The 22,084-nt window shown below is 29.6% G+C and overlaps 1 protein-coding gene across 1 annotated transcript; it reads right to left on the bottom strand.

Moving 5' to 3' along the window:
* Positions 1-5,344: 5,344 nt before the first annotated feature.
* On the bottom strand, positions 5,345-13,282 carry LOC107490894 (GDSL esterase/lipase At2g03980-like). The gene is made up of 5 exons (XM_021143454.2): positions 12,969-13,282; positions 9,356-9,483; positions 9,006-9,224; positions 8,300-8,552; positions 5,345-5,806 (listed from the first exon to the last, which is right to left on the bottom strand). The coding sequence occupies exons 1-5, from the start codon at positions 13,213-13,215 to the stop codon at positions 5,619-5,621; spliced, it is 1,035 nt and encodes a 344-aa protein (XP_020999113.1). The 5' UTR covers positions 13,216-13,282; the 3' UTR covers positions 5,345-5,618.
* Positions 13,283-22,084: the final 8,802 nt, after the last annotated feature.

The raw sequence follows: 22,084 nt of genomic DNA, 5'->3' as shown, positions 1-22,084 counted from the left end.
GAGGGGTGTAAGAAAATTTTGTTTAAACGCTATAATTTATATCTTTTTCTTAAGTTTTTTTATTTAAAAAAAAAAGATATTTCTAACATAATAAATAAACAAAAAGATACTTTTATATCATTGTACCCGAAAACGAATATATGTTGTAGCTTGTGGGGACAAGTGTCCCCACTAACAATTTAAAAAAGAATAAATCTTTACATGCAAATTAATTAACTAAACAAGTCCAACAAGTCATTTACACTCATATGCGCACGTTCTTCGTCACCCTTGATACTTCGTCTTCTTCTTCTTCTCTTTCTTTTTCGTTATCTTTCTCTTTCGTTATCGTCGTCACTAACAGCTCCTCCTCCTCCTTCTCTTTTTATTGGAATTTCTTCTCCTCCTTCTTTTCCATCATCATTATAGTCATCGTCGTCTTCTTCTTATATTTATTATCGTTATCGTTATCATCATTATTATTGTCATTATCATAGAAATTTTGTCATATTGATGACGTTGTCCGATCCAAAATTGATTTGGATATGTTTTTGTTGATAATTTAGTCATTTTTGTGTGTTGTTTTTAAATTCAGTTTGTGTGTCGTAATCATTAAAAAAATATTTTTGTGTATTTGTAATAACATTTTGGTGTAAAAACTAAGAAATTTATGTGTTATTGTCAAGAAATTTCAGTGTATTTATATTCTGATAAGTTCTGCATAATTCAAAATTCTTTTTTTTCCTCATCCTCATCTTCAGCTACTGCTTCTTCTTCTTCTTTTTCATCATCATCATTATCATCATCATCATCTTTTTTTATTCATCTTTTCTTTCTTGTTTTACCTTCTCAAGTTTCTTCTTGTTTTACTCTCTTAACAAGAATAAAAACAAAAGAAAATCAAACAAAGAAAAAGAAGAAACACATAATGCTGCAAAATTACTTGGAAGATGATGAACTTATATTCATTCAACTAAAAAAGAAAGAAATAAGGGAAAAAGAAAAAGAAAATGCATTAAAAGAAATATTTTGTGCATTTGTAGCAAAATTTCGGTACAAGAGTTCTAAATCTAAATTATTATTGTGATGAATCTATTCCATTCTTGTTTTAGTGTATTTTAGAAAACTTTTGGTGTATTTGTATTCTGATAAGTTCTGCATAATTCAAAACTTTTTCTCTTCCTCTTCATCATCTTTTGCTGCTGCTTCTTTTTCATCTTCTTATTTTATTTTTTTATAATTCTTCTTGGAAAGAAAAAAATAAACAAAGAAGAAAAAAATACATAATGTTGTAAAATCAATAGAAAGATGAGGAAAAAAATGCAACAACAACAACAGTAATAAAAAGAACAACAATAAGAATAAAATACACAAAAAAAAGGAACGCGAAGAAAAAGGTAGAGGAATACAAAGAAGAAGGAGAAGGAGGAGGAGGAGGAGGAGGAACACGGGATACAAACGTTGGATGAAGAAACTGAAGAAAAACGGCGTGATTTCACGCACACATTATGTAAGTTAATTTTGTTGAGTTAGGATTAATTCTCTTTTGTTAAGGGTTGGGAGCTCTGTTTAATTTTCATGGATTGGTAATGTGATTGTTTCTTTTATGTTGATTAATGCATTTATACTTATTCAAAAATTGAGTTTCGTTCTTCATCTTAATGGTTATAAGTATTGGAAAATATTCAAAAATTTTGTTTTGGGAAATATCGGGATTAACTTGAAATTCTTTCTCATAATTTTTTAACTTGGCTAGGAATAGTATTTTGAAAGTTGTGTGGCGTTAAATCGGAATTGTGCTTAACCTCTTTTTCTTAATTAATTAAATAAGAAATTAGCGATTAAATAAGTTAAAAAGAAATTGAATTGCTAAAGAATTGGAATTTGATTATATACAATTAGTCGTAAATGTATTTTTGCATAAATCAAAGTAAATAAACATGAGAATTTTTTTTTAAAGTTAAATATCTCTGAAGTCTTTAACATCTTTATTCACTGTTTATTTCTCTATTTTTGTTTTATATAACATTCATTCACACCAAACACTCTCCTTTACAGTTCTTTGTTATTTCAAGATTCACATCCTTTCTTTTACAAAAGTTTGGCCGATCTAATTAGAAGATTCAATTAGAAGTTGCTTGTTTAATCCTTTAATCCTCGTGTGAACGATATTCATTCACCATGGTATTATTTGAAGCAATTTGATGCAATTGTCAAGATTAGTGCCATCAAATTTTTGGCACATCAACTGCAAAATGCTACTCACTACAATCAATGCTAAGCCAGAAATGTATTCCCTCACTAAAGTAGAAACTATTGTTCTTACACATTCTGACATGATTAAGAAATTCAGAAAACTAAAAACTCTTCTAGTGCAAGCAAATGTGGCACATAGTTCTTTTTCATCATTTCTGTAAACCTCACGAAATTTATGAATAATGAGCTAATAAATTAAGTATTACTCAAAGAAATTAGAAAATTAAATTTTTATAATTTAGAGAAGTAGAAATACAAAAAATACAAATTTTGATACTAATTTTAACGATTTTGTCACAAAATTGGGCTAACGGGCTGAACCAGTTAGATTGAGCCCAAATAGAGCCCAAGGCCCAACATATAAAAGCTAACACTCAACCTCCTCCTCCCCCAAATCATATTAAATACGCTGCAATTGGGGAAGGGAGCCATGGATCCCTAACCCAAAACCTTTTCCAACTTCAATCCTCTATATCTCACAATCTGGAGCTTCGATCACCGCACTATTTGCGGCCACGTGACCACTGCGTCGAGCTCCTTTAAACCATATGAACGAAGTGGTAAGCAATTCACATTTTCTCACACAGCCCTTCCTCCTTGCAATTTTGAAAATTTGGGTTATACGCATTGAGATTGTGATGTTTTCATGTTTTAGGATCAAACTAGCTTGTGGAAATTGTTGGGTTTTATTCAATTAATCTGTGGGTGAGGTATGAAATTGTTAAACCCTTGTGAAATATTAAAATTTGGTAACCTTATGATTGATTATAGTGGATTATGTGGTATTAGATTAAAATTGTATGAGTTGGAATCAATTGGTGGATGTTGGAGGATTGATTTGAGCCTTGGGAGCAGAGATTTCATTTAGTGAGGAAATTGGAGGCTTGGAGCTTGACGAAGAAGGGCATTTTGAGGTGTTCCGGGTTTAGGAAGGAATCGGCCAAGGTATGATTTTGGTTTCTCGTAGTTAATGTTTGATATCACATGAAAACTTAGTCTAGAAGACTATAAGATTGACATGAACTGAATGAACTGTGTATATGGTATATGATTTGTGTATGAAGGGTATATGAGTTTGTATGAGTCGAATTTAGATTTTTTTTTTAGTACAAGATAATGACGATGTTGATGTTTGTTGTTGGTTATGGTGATAAATTACGAATAAAATGATTGAATGGATTGGAAGGTATGGATGTTGGTATGTTGTGGAATGAATGGAGAATGTATGAACATGTTTTGGTTACTTTTGGTACTATTTTGGTTGTAAAACTATGGTTTACAATTGAGGAATTGGGAAAGTTAGAGATTTTTGCAATTTTGGGTAAAAGCTGATTCTTAACCAACTTTGGCACCATAACTTGGCTTTCAAATCCTCAAATTTTGTAAAACTTATTTTGCTCAAAAATTGGGTTCGTGAAGTTTATAACGTTTAAAGAACAGACTGAAAATGATTTTTAAAGAAAAAGTTATGCGCATTCGAAGTCGGGTATGAAAAACTGATTTTTCTGACATTAACAGCTTTTTGAAGTTTCTGGTGCAAATGCGTACACGAACATACACGCAATGCGAACCCTGGGCTCGGCCCAAACGTCTCGAGTACATGGACATGGCATGCGTACATGGAATTGGCCAAATGACAGGCTTGTGTATGCGAACAATGGTATGCGATGCAGGGATGTCTCCCTGCCCAAGGGCTCACATACGCGGACAAAGGGGTGCGTACGCAGACAAAGGGGCATATATGTGCGAGATCGTCCAATTTTACACTTTTGCGTATGCGGATATGGCTTGCATATGTGAAACCCCTGTTTTCTAAAAGTGTATTTTTTTTAGTTTTAAACCACTTTTCTAGCTTTCCAAAATCCTTGAATACCTGTTTAGGGTCCGTTAGTGAGTCTTTAAGCTTTAAAACATGGGCGAACAGGTTGAATGAGTTAGGTGGAGAATTGAGGAAGAGATTGAGAAGTGAATGGTTGAATTGTTAAAGCAACAAAGTGATGAATGAAACATGATGTGTAATTAATGATTATTATGATATTGATAATGATGAATTAAAAGTCTCTTTGGCTTATATAATTGAGACAAATTATTGACCCTCTGTCATAAGATGTGACCGAACACTTTAACTCTTCTGGTTTTCCCATGGATGAGCTTGGAATTTTTCTATGGATATTATTGAGCTTGGGGCTGCACGTACAGAGGGACTGTCCAATGGTTAGCAACCAGGACATGTCGGTTGGCTGTATAACCGATAGTTGAGCTCAACAGTCATAGAACAGGCATATATCATACGCATTTGAATATTTTTCTTGATTGTGTATTTTTTTTGTTTGCCTAATTGTTTTGCCATGATTATCTACTATTTGTATAATTGCAGTATCTGAATTCTATCTGTGCTTTCTTTGTTTGGTTTGTTTGTCTATCTTTTGATAAAACCCTCACACAGCGAAGGAGTGATGAGGGTTGTTCCATCAGTGTTTAGGAGGTTTGAGGGAGAGAAAGACGAAGAATTAGCTTAGAGATAGAAATCTAGTAGTTAGAGTACCAAACCTTTTGGTTTAGAACTAATTTTAAGTTTGAGTTAATTTATGAGTAAACGAAGTTTTAGGAACGCATTTGGCTTTCTCGGGACTTTTTATATTAACTATGCGGGCACCTTTACCATACTGAGAACCTCCGATTCTCATCCTATACATATTTCTGTTGTTTTTCAGATACAAGTCAAGAGGTACCTCCCTGGGATTCTAGATGACTTCAGGAAGCGAAGAACTACATTTTGGGCTTAGCATTTTATTTCTACTTGTATATATATGTATATAGTTGTTCTCCGTATTGTATATTTTTCCTTTTATTCCTCTTAGAGGTCGACATGGAGAAAAAGGAGTTTACTTTGTAATTTGAGACACATTTTGGGGTTGATATCTGTATTCTTGAAATTCTGATCTGTATATATATATATATATTTTGGTTTTCTTACGATATTTCTTATCCGTTTATGCTTATCCTTACGAGAGTATTACGATTTTAATTTCGGTCTCTAAATCAAGGAAATGGCATGGTGGAAAAAGAGAAAGGAGAAGACCTACCAAATTTGGCTGAGGTGGTCGAACTTTAATTTCACTGATAATTCTAGATCACAATGTTAAATTTGTGGCCAAGTTGATCATATTGCTTGGCATTGTTTTCATCGCTTCAATCAAGAATAGCCTTTTCATTCTCAAAGTCAAAATTCCCAAGCAACTTTTTCTAATTATGTTTCTAATTTGCCCAAACCTAGGTGCCCACACTATTATGGCGCCTAGCGCCCATCCTTTACACGTACGACTGATTCAGAAACTTGGCAGCTAGCTTGGAGGCACCTGATTTGTTTAAGAAATTAGAAGTTACAAAAAGCGTCTAATGTTTATGCGCGGAGTGCAAATAGCATGGTGTATGAAACACTTTTTTGCATATATTTGGTTGACTCTCTCGGTTGGGTGGTCATCAAAAAACAGATATGTGTTTCTGTTTGCACAAAGATCATTTCCATTGATGTTTCCGGGGCAGCATGGTTTGGATGCTTCCACTATGCCTGCACAAGTTATAATCAAGTGCGTCCATTACATTTCAAACAAATACATATGTCTCGTACTTTGGTCTATGTATCATTTTTCAAACATAAGTCACATCTTATAAAAAATTATTTTAAGTGTTGCAAGTGTTTCGGTCTATATATCATTTCTCAAAGATAAGTCACATCTTATAAAAAATTATTTCAAGTGTTGCAACTGTTTCAATAATTTTAGTGGTTAATTTTAATCATGTACATATTTTATAATTAAGACTAATAGATAAAATTATTAGAACACTTAAAACATTAAAATAGTTGAAATCCTTCTCATTTTATATATTGGCAAAAACCAAATTTAGGAGATGGATACCTCTTTTTGTTTTATGTGTAGTAAAAAAAATTGATAAATGTGTTTTAATTTTTTTTCCACATAATAAGATCTTACCATAGAAATTATAAAATAAGAGACTGAAATTTTTGCAGTGTTTGACTGTTTGTTCTAAATAATATATTTTTGAAATCTTATTTTTGAAATATTATTTTCAAGTATCATGAAAAAATTGTTTATTTATGTAAAATCGTTGAGAATTGTTTTTAAGATTTTTTATAATTAATAATTATAAATATATTTTTTTATTATATATATTTCTTAGACTATATTTTCAATTTTAAAATAATCTAATATCAATAAAAGTAATAATTCTTTGATAAAACATCAAATATTCACTCTTCTAATAGATAAATTGAATAATTTTTTTTTAAAATTAGATTGTAAAATTTAAAACGACTTTGATTTTATAATAGGTGAATATCCATTCTGATCTAAGACAAATTTTTTGAAAGATTACGAGATTCTCTCTAAATATATATATTTAATCTTTAATTCTACGAGACTGATTAATACTTTCGTCAATACAATTTCTCTCTTAAGTTAACGGAGTGTGCCTACGTGGCACATTAATCAACTAATTTGTCTGTTAAATGCCAGTTGAGATTATTAGAATTTTTTTGTTTAAAAACCTTCATTTGTTTAGATTTTTGTTCTCTCTATTTTTTGTATAAATGGATTAAATTTATTGTGTAAGAATTGAGAAATATTACAAACTTTAAAGTTTTAACTTATAGAAATTAAATAGAGAATATATGTATTAATAAGAATAACATTGTTAATTGTTGTTATTAGTTATTCTAAAATATTAATATTTAACAGAGTAAATAGTTAAATTAGTCTAAAAAAATCACTCATTTTTTATATTAGTCATTGAAAGATTTTTTTAATTAAATTCATCCTTCAAAGATTTTAAGTGAGTTAGTTTAGTCCTTTCGTTACTTCCGTTACTAACGGCGTCAAAATTTGTTGATTTAACAAGTTAAATGACACTACAACACACATCTAGTAGTCTTAATTAGCAGCTAACACGATAAGTTTATAAAATTATTAGATCAAATCAACCACATTGAGGGGATTCTAATGTCTCAAGTTCTCCCCTCAACTAGGTTTTAATGTGATCTAATTTCATGAATTTATCATGCTAATAGTGAATTAAAACTCCTATCTTATGTGTATTGTAGTATCACTTAACGTATCATATTAACAAATTTTGGCGCTGCCAACAAAAAAAATAACAGAAGAACTAATACAATTAATTTAAAATTTTTAAAAGATAAATTTGATCAAAAAAATCTTTTAGAGACTAATTCAAAAAAAATAATTTTTTAAGAATGAACTTGAATATTTATCCATCTTTCATGCTTTTATCTACATGGTTAATTGACATAAACATTTTATTTATTGTATGTACGCTTAGATAAAATATTATATCAATTTTTTCATTACCTTTATAAAAAAAACATGCATTTCTTTTTCTTCTTCTTCTTCTAATAATAATAATAATAATAATAATAATAATAATAATAATAATGAGTTTATGTAAATTATAATAGTTAATTTAAATTGAGTACACTTAAAATTTGATATAATCCTAATAATATAATATGTTAACAAATTTTTTAAACAACAATAAAAATATTAAAAAATATATCTTCTATTTAATTTTTTTAAGTAAAAAAAATAAAAATTATTAATATTTTTTAATTTTTACATAATAAATTTAGCTAGTATATATATAAAAAAAACTATAAACGACCCTGTGATAATTATTCTAAAAAATAATAAGATTCCCAACAAAAAAATCTATCAATTTTAGTTGACATTTAATGGATAAATCAACAATTTAACATGTCACAAAAACATGTTTTATTAACCCAAAATAAAAATATTAACAGAAAGCCTAACCAGTCTCACAAAAACAAAAATGAAACACAAAAAAAAATTATTTTATTGGGAGTCTTGTTTTTTGGAATAATTTTAAGGAACAGGTTATGATTTTTTCACTTTTATAATTTTCAAATTAAAGTTCGTTACCAAACAAAAACTTCAAGCAAAAGTCAGAAAGAAGACCGATGAATATTTTCTAAAAGGGGAAAACAAAAGCCATGTGACTTTGTGCTTACCATATTTATTTGGGTTTTCACTTATCTCCATGATGCTCTTGTTGAGATCTGAATGGACAAAGATAAAACCCGGAAGCTGAGTCTGCAATTCATGGAGTAAAATAAGCAATTTCTTATTGTAAAAGGAGATCCGTTTGTTCATCTTCTCGCTACACTTTCCTATTGGTTTTGAGTGCAGAGTTATTGATGGAAAGCACCCTGCTGGAGGAACATTGTTCACAAAGAATTTTCTTGCTCCTAGGCTATAAAGTTTCTGTCACAAAAAAAAAAATAATAATAATAATAAATGAAAAGATGAAAGGAACGTCATGCTTTTGTTTTTCTTTAATTATTGTATTATTTGATGTCAAAAATAAACATAGAACTAAGTTCAATTGGCTCAATTCAATCTAAGGAAATTAACATAGTATGTTTTTGTTTAATCAAATCTTAAATATACAAAATAAAAAATACTATGTATACTCTAAAAATTAGTAAAAAAAACTATCATATATTTACGTATAAATAAACATAGCGTTTATTTTATTTTTAATATATATTTTATATTTTAATATGTATTTTATATGATTTATTGATTTAATATCTGATTTCTTTTGATATACAAGTAGAATAATTCTAGGCAAAATCCTACGGACAAATGTGTCACTTTTATCAGTTTTTGCAATAATTTACACGTGAATTGTAAATGAAAATAAATGTGACATACCAGCAAGCGTATTTTGAATTCTTTTATGAGGTAGGAAGCAAATTTCCTACTACCACCAAATGTTCCGTTTTTGAAGTGATCATTCACACCCGAAGATACAAGAAACAAGGATTCAGATACATGCTTTTCCACTGCTTCTTTACTTAACCCCTTTGGCAAAATCTCCTTAATTGTCCTCTCAAATCCCTTTATTTGTTCGTCCATTATTACTGAAGTTTTCTAATTCAAGCAAGCCAAGAACAAATAGTATATGGGATCAGAAATTCGTTTATTCTTTAAAATAAGAAAAAAAAAATCTTTTAGCTGATGAAAATTTGAAGTAGAAAAGTGTGTGTATATGAGACACTAACATTACTGGTGTCTGGCAAAATTCCAGAACCTGCGGATGCGTAATTTATGCCTGTGGTTACGATTTTCTTTCTTTTACTTCTTGAAAGTCCCAAGTACGCAGGGGCAAAGGGCAGACCAAGGTAGATAGCTGCAAATATTAAAATGAAAAAATTGAATCGTAGATTAGTCTTTTGTGGTAACATTACAAAATTGAAGAAGTTAACTAAAACATATTTTCTGGTAATAAAAAAAGAGCAATGTTAGGGAGTCAGCAATTTTTGGGATTGGTAGTCATCAAATAGCCATCAATGATGATTTAATAGTGTGAGATTTTATCTAATAGTTCACATTTTTCTGCTAATTACATGCTGGATAAAATACAATAAAATTGCTAACTCCTAAATTTTTCCATAAAAAAAAAAACTCGAACATATTTTCTCTCTCGTAATAATACTAATTTGTAATGAATAGCATATTGAGTATACTAAATTCTACTGAATTATCCTTCGCGTTTAATTGGTGTAAAGAAAATTTAATGGATATTTCGATTCAAGTGAAAGAATGATGTTAGTATTCTCTACGGGTTATGTTACTTATACATCAAAATCAGCTATCAAAATTAGCCACTAATATAAAATACATGTTAAAATATAAATATACATTAAAAATAAATTAAATTTTACATATTTATACATAATATATTAATGACTGATTTTAATAACTAGTTTTAGTGTACAAATAACATTTCCCATTATATATATATACATTTTGTGTTTACTGCTAATTCACATTTTTTATTTATGTTATGTAATAATAATAAAAAAATTAATGAGTGTTCTTTTGTAAAAATTATATTTTAAGTAATTATAATAGATATTACTATAAAGATTTTACAATTATTTTTATGTAAAGGTGTATTTTTTTATTATTAAATAATAAATTGTAGAATTTAATTTTGATATATTATAAAAATATTATCTTAACTTTTTTTAAAGGATGACTAAACAAATAAAGTATATTTTTAACACAAAACTCTTCATACAAAAATATTTTTAATATTTTTATTTGAATAGATGTTATTATATTTTTTTAAATATTATACATACAAATATCTTTATTTATGTCTCAACTTATTAGAAGTACACTAAATATATATAATTTGTGTTAATTTATGTATCAGAACGTCCTTTAAGATGATGTGTCTCAACAATCAAACAAAAAACGTGTGTCAACTGTCTTTATGTTGTATAGACATACCCACTAACTAAACATTACCTTACGGTTGTTTAGAGAAATCATTGAGCTCATGATCGAAGATAATGACTAACTGACAAAGGCGTGGTAGGGTCGATGGATCGGAGGATTATGGTTAAGTTAAGATATTTATATGGGTTAGGGATTAAAATTACATTTTTTATTAACGGTGAAATTAGAAAAATTTTTTTGACTAATTATAAATTGGCAAAAAATTAATATTAAGAGTATAATTGATTTTTTTTAAATTTTAAGGATAAAATTGAATTAAACTAAACGTTAGAAATAATTTTAAAATTTTTTAAAAATATTTAAAATATTTTACTAATAAAAAAACACTACTTAGTAAAAATCTATTAATCTGTTTAGAGAAATAGCAATTTAAATTTAGTTTAGTAAATTTTTACTTTTAAAAATTATAGGATATATGTTTAATAAATTAAATTAAAAATGACTTTTAACAAGTACAAGTAATAATAAGTATATTTGATAAAATAGCTTTTAAAATTTAAAAATATTATAATAGATATTAACGTAAAAATAAATTTTAGATATTAATTAATGTGTATGTTTGGATACCATTAATTTGATAGAAAAAGATTTTTTTTAATAATTTTTTTATTTTTTAACATACTTAGTAAATTTTTAATAATAAAAATAAAAGTATTAGAAAAATAAAAAATAAAAATTTATTTTAAAAGCTACAATTTACATTTTTTTTAAAGGATATTTTTCATATAATAAATAAATAAATATAATATTTTTTGCATAAGATATTCAAACATAAAATTATATTTGTTTTTCTATAAAATAAAATAAAAAAATAACTTAAAAAAATATTTTTTCTTAAAAACTCATCCAAACAAATTTAATATATAAAATTATATTAAACTTTTAAATTTTGATAAACACAAATTAATTTTAAAAAATTCATTTTTAAATACTTTTAAAAATAACTTTTACTTTTAAAAACTACAAATACAACAATTTTCTAATAACAGTTCTCCAAATACCAAAGATATGCCTACTTATTAGAATCTCAAAAAGAGATGGGGCATAATATCGATTATCTGTTATTAGAAATCGCTAAAAATTCAATTAAAGCGTTGTCTAGCTTTGAATATATATTTTTTTCAATCTAGCTATGTAATCAATAAGAAATACAGCCAGATACAACTAACTAACAATTTTTTTTTAAGAAAATATGAATTCAAATTATCATATTTAAAATTTAATAAAAAATATTTAAAATTTAAATAATAACAAACATTTGAAATAATTATAAACTTATTTTAAAATTTTCAAAAAATCATTTTAAAACATTCAAAAATCATTTTAAAAATTTATTTTAAAAATTTCTATTAAAAAAAACATTCAAAACATAACAAAAAAACATTTAAAATTTAACAAAAATAAAATATTTAAAATTATTTAAAAAATTTGTTAGAGGAAACATCAATTTAAATTATGATGAAAAACATCTAAAACCTAATAAAAAATTCAAAATTGTTAAAAAAATCTAAAATTATTGTAAAGTCATTTTAAAAATTCTAAAATCATTTAAAAAAAATCCAAAATAAAAAAATACATCCAAAACGTAATAAAAAGTATTTAAAATCTAACAAAATTAAGATATCCAAAATCATTTAAAAAATTTTAAAATTTAAGCAAACAAAACATCCAAAAAAAAAATCCAAAAATTAAACATGAAACCTCTAAGAATACTAAGAAAAAATTATAAAACTCAAGACATATGAAACTCAAGAGAAAAGTATCTAAAATAGTAAACGTAGAAAGTGCTATTGCAATGCGAGGTAATGTGAGCGACGGTGGTTAGTTCGGCTCAGTGACACCACGTGTTGGACGTCATTAGGGAGTGCACAGATTGCGATTCTGCGAGAAGATCTAGGACGTCCATGCGCGTAAGCAGGATCCCGTCGAAAATGGCAGCGCAACGCGATATAGAGGAGCCGAATCAAGACCGGAGCAGAGGAGAAGCAATGTTGCATCAGAGGACGAGAGGAACAGCGTTGCATCGTTTTCTTATGAAAGGAAGTTATTTGAAACAAATTTAAATTTTAAAAATTTTAAGATCAAATTTTTTGAAAGTTTTTTAAAGTTGTTCAAGTTAGTTGAACCACTAAACTTTTTTTTTTTTTTCCTCACAAGATTCTTTAAAATAGGAAGACATTGACTCTAGTCTTCCGTTTCCACTTTCTCTTTAACAAAATCTTGAGGAAGAAAAACAACAAAAATAAAAACAGAAAGCTTCAGTTTTTCACAGATCAAATAATATAAACTTGGTGCAAAGAAAATCAATTGGCACAATAGGAGTAAATATGGATAGTAATGGATGATTCTAGATATATAGTTTCTCACCAAGGAAATCAGCAACAGTTTTGCCATTAGTGCAGCGACCAGTGGGTGTGCCGAAATCTATGCCATAAGGAAAGAAATTTTGCGGATCCTCTCCTGGCACATAGTGGTTGTTACCACTGTCAACAAGTGAATCACCGAATACATACAGTGCTGGAATCTGTTTTGATTCCTCACTCTTCGTTGCAAATGCTATGAGTAGCAACACCGTTAGGATCAAACTATGGTTTAGATCGTTATTGGTACTCATTTTTTTGGACTCAATTTAATTCTGTATTTGAAACTATGAATATGAATTATGATATGATGGGGTTACTTCTGTCACAGCTTCCTGCTATGAATATGAATTGGAAAAGTATACGTTACCAATAGAGACTCTGCCAACTATTACCAACACGTGATAAATTAGGATTAAACAATGATTAACTTAGACGTGGCTTTATTTAATAGATGGGTTTCATGTCCAGCCCAACTCAAATTGACAGATTTTGGCAGATAAAAAGTTGGTAACTTAACACTACTGATATGAATTATGATGTGATGGCTTCCGTTTTTTTAATTAAAAAGAGGTGTTAGGAACGATTATTGTTCCAGAATCTGGTCTGTTTCTCTAAAAAGATTCAAAAGATAAAAATAAAATTTTAATATGACCAAAGACGGAGTTAGACTAATTATTTAGAGGATCATATGTTTAATAATTTACTAAAAATATTTTATATTGTTATATTTTTAATGATAAAATTAAAAAAATTAAATATATAATCTCAATCAAATATTTATACAAATATATATATTTAATATCCCATTAAATTCATCAAAAAAAATATCCCATTAAATAATATTAACATTGTAGTATAAATAATATAAAATTGTAATTAAATAGTTGACAAATTTAACCATTATGTCAAGATATATATACAAATAATAGTTGTTATAGTATTGAAGAAGAAGACATATATGCAATAATAGTTGTTATAGTAGATAGTTATTGAGGAAGCCTTGACATTTTAATTTATCAAAATCTTATTAATTGAAAATGTAATATAATTTTATACTTTAATTATATAAAATTAAATAAACGAGACTAAAATTGATGAAATTTTTTTAAATCTTGTGTGAGGACAAAATGTCTCCCTCTGCAGTGTGTAAAAAAAATTAGAACTTAGTAGGAAAGGAAGTGGACGGACAAACTATACGCATCAGAAAAGCAGCACTGTAACTGATCTTACATTCTTATTTTGTGAGAGAGTACAATAAGTTGAGAATATTTCTATAATCCAATTCTATGATATTGTTATGTCTTTGTGATAATCACATTCCTTTATTTTATATGTATAAAAGATTGCAATCTACATAATATCTTTTGTTTGGTTTTTTATGGTATGATGACACTATAGTTTTACTTTTCGAATAAATAAGAAGCAATTGTGATTTATTTCGATTTCGTTTTAAAGAATAGAAAGTTAACAGAAATATTTGGTAAGTAAAAAATATTAATAAAGAAATATTAAAAATATTATTTTTGGTTTTATTATTTAATATATTTTATAATAAATAAATACTAAATAAAATAAATTTAGATTAATTACTTTTTTGTTTTTTCTAACATAATTCTCAATAGCATTTTAAGTTTAAGACTTCATAAAAAAAATTTCAGACAAAAGGAGTGAAACTTATCAAGGATATTTTAATTTTTGAAATGAAAGTATAAATTGCCAATGGTGGTTTTAATTTTCCCTTTTCTAAAAGAAAAATATCTTAAATAAGGTTTTAAAAATTAAAATGATAATAAAAAATTGCTCTATTTACCGAATTATTGATTTAAAAGTTTAATTAGTCCATCTATGATTTAACCGAAATAACTGAATTATAATAAAAGAATATATAAAATTATAAATAACCCATCTATAACCCCTACTTCTCCTCATCCCATCACAACCTTCCCCATTGGATCACTTAACCATAACTGCCACTACTACATTACCAATCACTATAAAAAAAAATATTCATTTAGTCACACTTTTTTTAAATTATATTTGAAAAGCGTAGTCTATTTTATAATAGGCTACGCTTTTTCGCATGATGCTTTTTGTAAGAGAATAGGAAGCACTATTAAGATATCATTTTAAAAGTGTCTTCTTAAATATTTTAAATATCACTTATAAAACATAACCGTATCTGAATAGTTATGGATACACTTTTTATACTAAAGAGAGCGCTTTTAAAAAATAACCCATTTGTTATATTTTAGGTGCGTTTTAAAAGTGTTGCCTAACCTATATAGGACCAAATCCCTCGATACTTAGTCATTTTTTCTTTTCTTTTCACCAATACTACACAGCAACACAATGTAACTTAGCCAAATCAAGTGATCGAAGAACATAACTACTCTGATCTCACCACCAACACTTCATGCTCTCATCAACCCCAAATATGTTTCGCCGTCGCACCAACCACTCGAGAACTATCGGCGTGTCACCACTCCAGAACCGTAACTCCTCTTCCACACTCACCGCTCTTGTGTCGCCACTCCTCTTCCACACTGACTGGTCCTCTTCCCCACTCGACGCTAACCACTCGAAAGCCATCAGTCGTCTTCGCAGCGTGCTCACATCGGTAGTCATCGTCCTCCCGTTGTTCACCATCGTGGTGGAGAAGGTATGTATTCACCCTCATTTGGTTCTAAAATTCCAGAGGGTTAGGGTTTTAATTTTAAGGTTTTTAATTTGGGAGTTTAGGTATGTTACGTTGCGGCACGGGTGAACTCTCGTACCCTCATTTCTCCTTTTGTTCCACTTGATTTCATTAGATTTCATGGTCTGGCATTGTAAATTATTGTAAATCTTCTCTTCCACCCTTGTTTTTTGTGTAGATTACTGCATGTTCTGAAGACTAGGAGGAAGACCAAGACGCTACAAAACTCATTGTAAATCATTGCCAGCACTTGATTACCTGATTACTTTATTGTAAGATGGAAAAGAATCCATGGTTTTTGAGCTTGAGGTAGCATACTAAACTTGTTCATGAGATTTTATTTCCTTAGCATTGGACATCACTCTCTATTTCAAATATGAATGCCAATAGTTCTTCATCTCATTCTCAGTTTTTTCCGACAAATTTTGTGCTATTTGAGACCACTTGCTCAAATTTAAGTTACTCTTAATTATGATATGTGTGATAATAATTGGTTGGACTAAAGAGTAGGATAACTGTAATTTAATAAATGGGAATATGTGTGATGATAATTTAATTGTTTATAAATGGGAATCCAATGGCTACTATAATGAATCATCTATATTATTGTTGCCGTTTGTTACTTTGATTATGTTCTAATTTTTCAAAATGTGTTTACTTCATCTGACTACTATTTTTCACCTTATAAAATAAAAAAAGGACTTTATCTTAATGTTATGCATCCTTTTGAAATTGATATTTTATGTAACATAATAGAGTTTGTTTTTTGTATAGCTGTCAAGTTGGTTAGTTTGTTAGACATAATTATAGCACTATTTGTTAATAATTTATTTTTCCTTTTGCTATATATATTGTAATTGGTACTCAGTACTCTGTGGTGGTTCTTTTAATCAATTATTCTCTCTTTTCACTTCTTTTCAATTCTTCTTCCATTACTTTAAATTTCAATGACCTGAGAGTACATCACCAACCTTCTTCTTTTCTTATAATTATTTTTGTAATTCACTTGAATTTTAAGCTTGGTATCATTTTACATGGTATCAGAGCGAGAAGATCCAACTATGGCAGATAATTTAGCTAATCCGAATGCAAGCCCTTCATCAAATTCCGCTGCAGATTTTGAGAATTTCACCGCTTTCATGCGTCAATTCTCTCAGTTCCAGGCACATCTTGGCAGATCTAGTTCATCTTCTGCAATTTCTGATCCGATTAGCCCTTATTTTCTTCATCCAGGAGAGAAAGTCCTGGTTTGGCTCTAATTCCGCTTAAGTTGACACCTCAAAATTATTATCAGTGGTCGCACGATATGTGGAGAGCACTCAGATCGAAGAACAAGGTGAAATTCCTCGATGGATCCATTCTAAAACCAGGTGAAGGTGATCCTAATTTTGAAGCATGGGATAGGTGTAACAATTTTCTCCTCTCCTGGATCAACCTCTCTCTCAGCCCTGAAATCGCTAAGAGCGTGATGTGGATTAGCTCAGCTCCAGACTTGTGGAATGATTTAAAACGTCGTTACTCACAGGGAGATGTCTTTCGAGTTGGTGCGTTAAAAGAAGAATTTTATGCACTCAAACAAGGTGATCTTACTGTTACCTCTTACTTTGCTATGTTGAAAGCTATTTGGGAAGAATTAGAAAATTTACATGCTATTCCTAGTTGTGTTGCTTGTGTTAATGGATGTTCATGTGGATTACGAATTGTTTGAGACTATGCTTCTGAGGAATATGTTGTCAAATTCTTAAAAGGATTGAATGAGCAATATTCAAATGTTAAATCACAAATCATGCTAATGAAGCCGTTACCTGAAATCAACACAGTACTATCTATGTTAACCCAACAAGAGCAAGAATTGAATTGTGACCCGTCAAATAGCAACATAGTGACTAACTCTTTAGAGGTGCAAACCTCAACTGGAGGCGGTTCATTTTCTGGAAGAGGCAGAGGCCGTGGACGAAATTCAGGCAGAGGAGGAAATCAAAAATCTTATAGTCGAGGCTACACTTCAAAGTTTTGTAGCTACTGTAATCGAATTGGTCATTTAGCAGAGACATGCTATAAGAAAAATGACTTTCCTACTCACCAAAAGCAGCGAGTAGCCAATCAACTTAGCACTGACGAGATAGTTGAGAATTCTAGTGCTGAGATTGCTGATTCTAACCAGGATAAAAAGAGCGATGATACAGTACTTGTGTTGACTCCAGATCAGAAGGAAACCTTACTAGCACTCCTTCAACAACCACGCATGCCAACTTCAAATAGTGTAAACCACATTACTTCTTCCGCCACCCTTACTCAACCAAAAGGTAGGCATTGCTTGAGTGTATCATCAAATTTTACTAAAACTTCTTGGATACTTGACAGTGGAGCTACTGATCATGCATCCTATATTCAAGAGTCTTTCAAAACTTTTCATTATATGAGACCAGTTTTGGTAAATCTACCTGATGGTTCTACCACTACAACAAACATTTGTGGCACTGTGCAACTCTCTAAACATTTGATTCTTACCAATGTTTTATTCATACCTCACTTTAAATATAATTTGATTTCAGTGTCTAAACTCACAAAGTCATTACATTGTGAATTAAAATTTACTGATTCTTTTTGTGAGATACAGGTACTCCCATCATTGAAGATGATTGGGCAAGCTAAAGTCATTGGTGATCTTTATATGATGGATGCTCAACCTTGGAAACTAACTACACCAGAAGTTAACACACATTCTGTAAATGTCACAGTGCAGCAAGATTTAGGAACTCTATGGCATGCTAGACTAGGTCATTTACCATCCAAAAGAATGTCAATCATGAAAAATACATTTCCATTTATTGAATGCATTTCATCATCTCATGTTTGTGATTCTTGCCACTTGCCTAGACAAAAGAAATTGTCTTTTCCCATTAGTAATACACAATCAGAATATATTTTTGATTTGTTACATATAGATATTTGGGGACCACTCTCACTTTTATCTACTGCTGGCCATAAATATTTTCTTACAATTGTAGAAGATAAAACGAGGTTTACTTGGATTTATTGCATGAAACTAAAATCCGAAATGAGTTTTACTTGGATTTATTGCATGAAACTAAAATCCGAAACTAGAGTGTTAGTAGAAAATTTTGTTCAAATGGTGCAAACTCAATTTCATAAAGTTGTGAAACAAATTAGAACAGATAATGGGATGGAATTTAAAATGAACTCCTTCTATAACTCAAAAGGAATATTACATCAAACATCTTGTGTTGAAACTCCTTAACAAAATGGAATTGTTGAGAGGAAGCATCAACATATTATGAATATTGCAAGAGCACTTTTGTTTCATTCTAATGTGCCAAAATGTTTTTGGCACTATGCTATGCAACATTCAGTACATTTAATAAATAGACTACCAAGCACCTTCTTGAATCATCAAACGCCTTATGAGGCACTTTTCAAGAATAAACCAGATTTGACTCATCTCAAGGTGTTTGGTTGTCTTGTTTTTGCTACCACTTTGAGTACTAATAGAAGAAAATTAGATCCTAGAGCTAGAAAATGTGTTTTTCTTGGTTATCAATCAGGAACAAAAGGGTCCATTTTGTTTGATTTAAAATCCAAAGAAATTTTTATATCAAGAAACACTGAATTTTATGAACACTATTTTCCATTCAAACAAATACCAAGCACTGATTTTTCTATAGATCAACCTTCAATTGAATCATCCAATTTTGACCCTTTTGCATTCTTTTATAATAACTCTGCACATACTTCTTCATATGAGCATACTCATGGCATAATTGCACCTCACACCATACACACTACACCTGATTTATCTGCCACTTCTACATCACTTATGGCATCTCTTCATGATATAACAGATTCTGCATCACCCGCCACCTTAAAATCAGCATCTGCATTGGCACCATTGGAACATTCATCCATTCATATTGAGTCACAATCTGCTGCACCAGTTTTGAGAAGGTCTGAACGAGAAAGAAAAACACCCTCTTATCTTAAAGATTTTCATTGTTTCCATATTTCATCACATAGAGATCCAATCAATGCGGCCCAATTACCTTCAACATGTAAGTATCCCCTTTCTCACCATTTGTCATATTCATTGTTTACTCCCAAGCACCAAGCCTTCACTTTTGCTCTCATAAATAACTCGGACCCCAAACACTATTCTGAGGCTGTTATGCATGATTGTTGGAGGAAGGCTATTGAGGCAGAACTCACTGCTCTTGAGCAAAACAAAACCTGGATCATCACTTCTCTTCCTCCTGGAAAGAATGCAGTTGGTTGTAAGTGAATTTTTCGCACAAAATTCAACCCAGATGGCACTATCGAGAGGCATAAGGCACGTCTTGTTGCCCAAGATTTCACTCAAATTCCTGGAGTCGATTACATTGACACCTTTAGTCCCGTTGTGAAAATGAGCACTGTGCGTGTTCTTCTTACCGTTGCAGCAGCAAAGAATTGGCATCTTCATCAACTTGATGTGAATACATCTTTTCTCCATGGAGACCTACATGAGGACGTTTATATGAAACTTCCAAAGGGGTTGCAGTGTTCCGATCCAAACTTAGTCTGCAAGTTGACAAAATCTTTGTACGGTTTGAAACAAGCTAGTCGCCAATGGAACATCAAGTTGTCTGCTGCACTTGCTGATCTGGGGTTTACTCCATCTGAAAATGATCACTCGCTTTTTACCAAATCCACAGGTACAACTTTCACAGCTATTCTTGTTTATGTTGATGATCTTGTGTTAGCTGGAGATGATTTGAGTGAAATTCAAGCTGTCAAAATGTTTTTGGATGATAAGTTCAAAATTAAAGACCTTGGCCTTCTTAAGTTCTTTATTGGGATGGAGGTAGCACGAAGCAATGCTGGTATTGCACTGTATCAAAGAAAGTATGCATTGGATTTGATCACAGACTGCGATTTGCTTGGTGCAAAACCAGCATCTACTCCCAATCATTAACAAAAAAATATTGAATTCATTTTTGGATCCAAATCAACCTCAATTAAAGAAAGAAATGAAGTGAAATTACTTAAGGAATAAGAAGTTTGGTCAATACTTATCAGCAACATTAAGTGAACCTCAATTAACACACAAATTAACCAAAATTAGTTCAGAGTTTGAACAAACAGTAAAAAAGATTTCATCATCAATAAAAATACATCAAATTCATTTCTAGATCCAAATTAACCTCAGTTAAACTAAGAAATAAACCAAAATTATTTAAGGAATAAAAAATTTGGTCAATACTTATCAGCAGCATCAAGTGAACCTCAATTAACACACAAATGAACTGAAATTAGTTCAGATTTGAACAAGTGATAAAAAAGACTCAATCATAAATAAAAACTCATTGAATTCATTTCTGGATCTAAATCAGCCTCAATTAAATAGAGAAATGAACTGAAATTACTTAAGGAATAAAAAATTTGGTCAATACTTATTAGTAGCATCAAGTAAACATCAATTAATACACAAATGAACTAAAATTAGTTCAGATTTGAACAAGCAATAAAAAAGCTTCAATCATCAATAAAAACACATCAAATTCAATTTTGGATCTAAATGAATTTCAATTAAACTAAGAAATGAACCGAAATTACTTAAGAAATAATAAATTTGGTCAATACTTATCAGCAGCATCAAGTGAACCTCAATTAATTCACAAATGAATCGAAATTAGTTCAAATTTGAGCAAACAGTCAAAAAGACTCAATCATCAACAAAAACACATCGAATTCATTTCTGGATCCAAATGAACCTCAAATAAACTAAGAAATTAAGATATTGCTTTTAGTTCTAATACTTTTGAGTTATCATCAATTATAGGAAATCTTTGCTCCCCCTCTTTTTTTTTGTCGGATGCTAAACTACATTAAATTCTAGGTCCATATCATGGAAGGTTCTCCTTTAAAGCTTTTACTCACAAGAAAGCAATTCTTTATCGTGGTTTTGGTGGAGACGTATCACTAAGGTATCCACCATACACAAGCAAAATAGAGGGTTATAAAGTTATATTCAATTTGAAAAGTTCAAAATCCTTAAACGATTTCCGTGCATTTTTAAAATGGATTCAATGCATAAATTGTCTTAGGATGCGGCGATTTACATATTAAAGATCTCTCCAGTGTAGTTGTTGAAATAAGAAGAGTTAATACCAAACAAATTAAACTATACGTTAAAGACTTTTTTGTTTTCGTTAACTCTTGACATTAATCAGAAATTGTGCACAAATTACTTAATTCAACATGATTAGGAACATTAAGTTTATAATATTAAGTTTGCATTTTAATATAAAAAATTTTCTTGATTACTGAGCTCATTTGAATAAAACCATTCTATTATTTCACTTACTTTTTAGATATTAAAGATTATTGTTAAATGGATTAGATTTTTATTTATACTAGACTAATTACTA

This window comes from Arachis duranensis, chromosome 5, assembly GCF_000817695.3.
Source record: "Arachis duranensis cultivar V14167 chromosome 5, aradu.V14167.gnm2.J7QH, whole genome shotgun sequence".
NCBI classification, from domain to species: domain Eukaryota; kingdom Viridiplantae; phylum Streptophyta; class Magnoliopsida; order Fabales; family Fabaceae; genus Arachis; species Arachis duranensis.
This window is presented reverse-complemented; position numbering and strand designations above follow the sequence as displayed.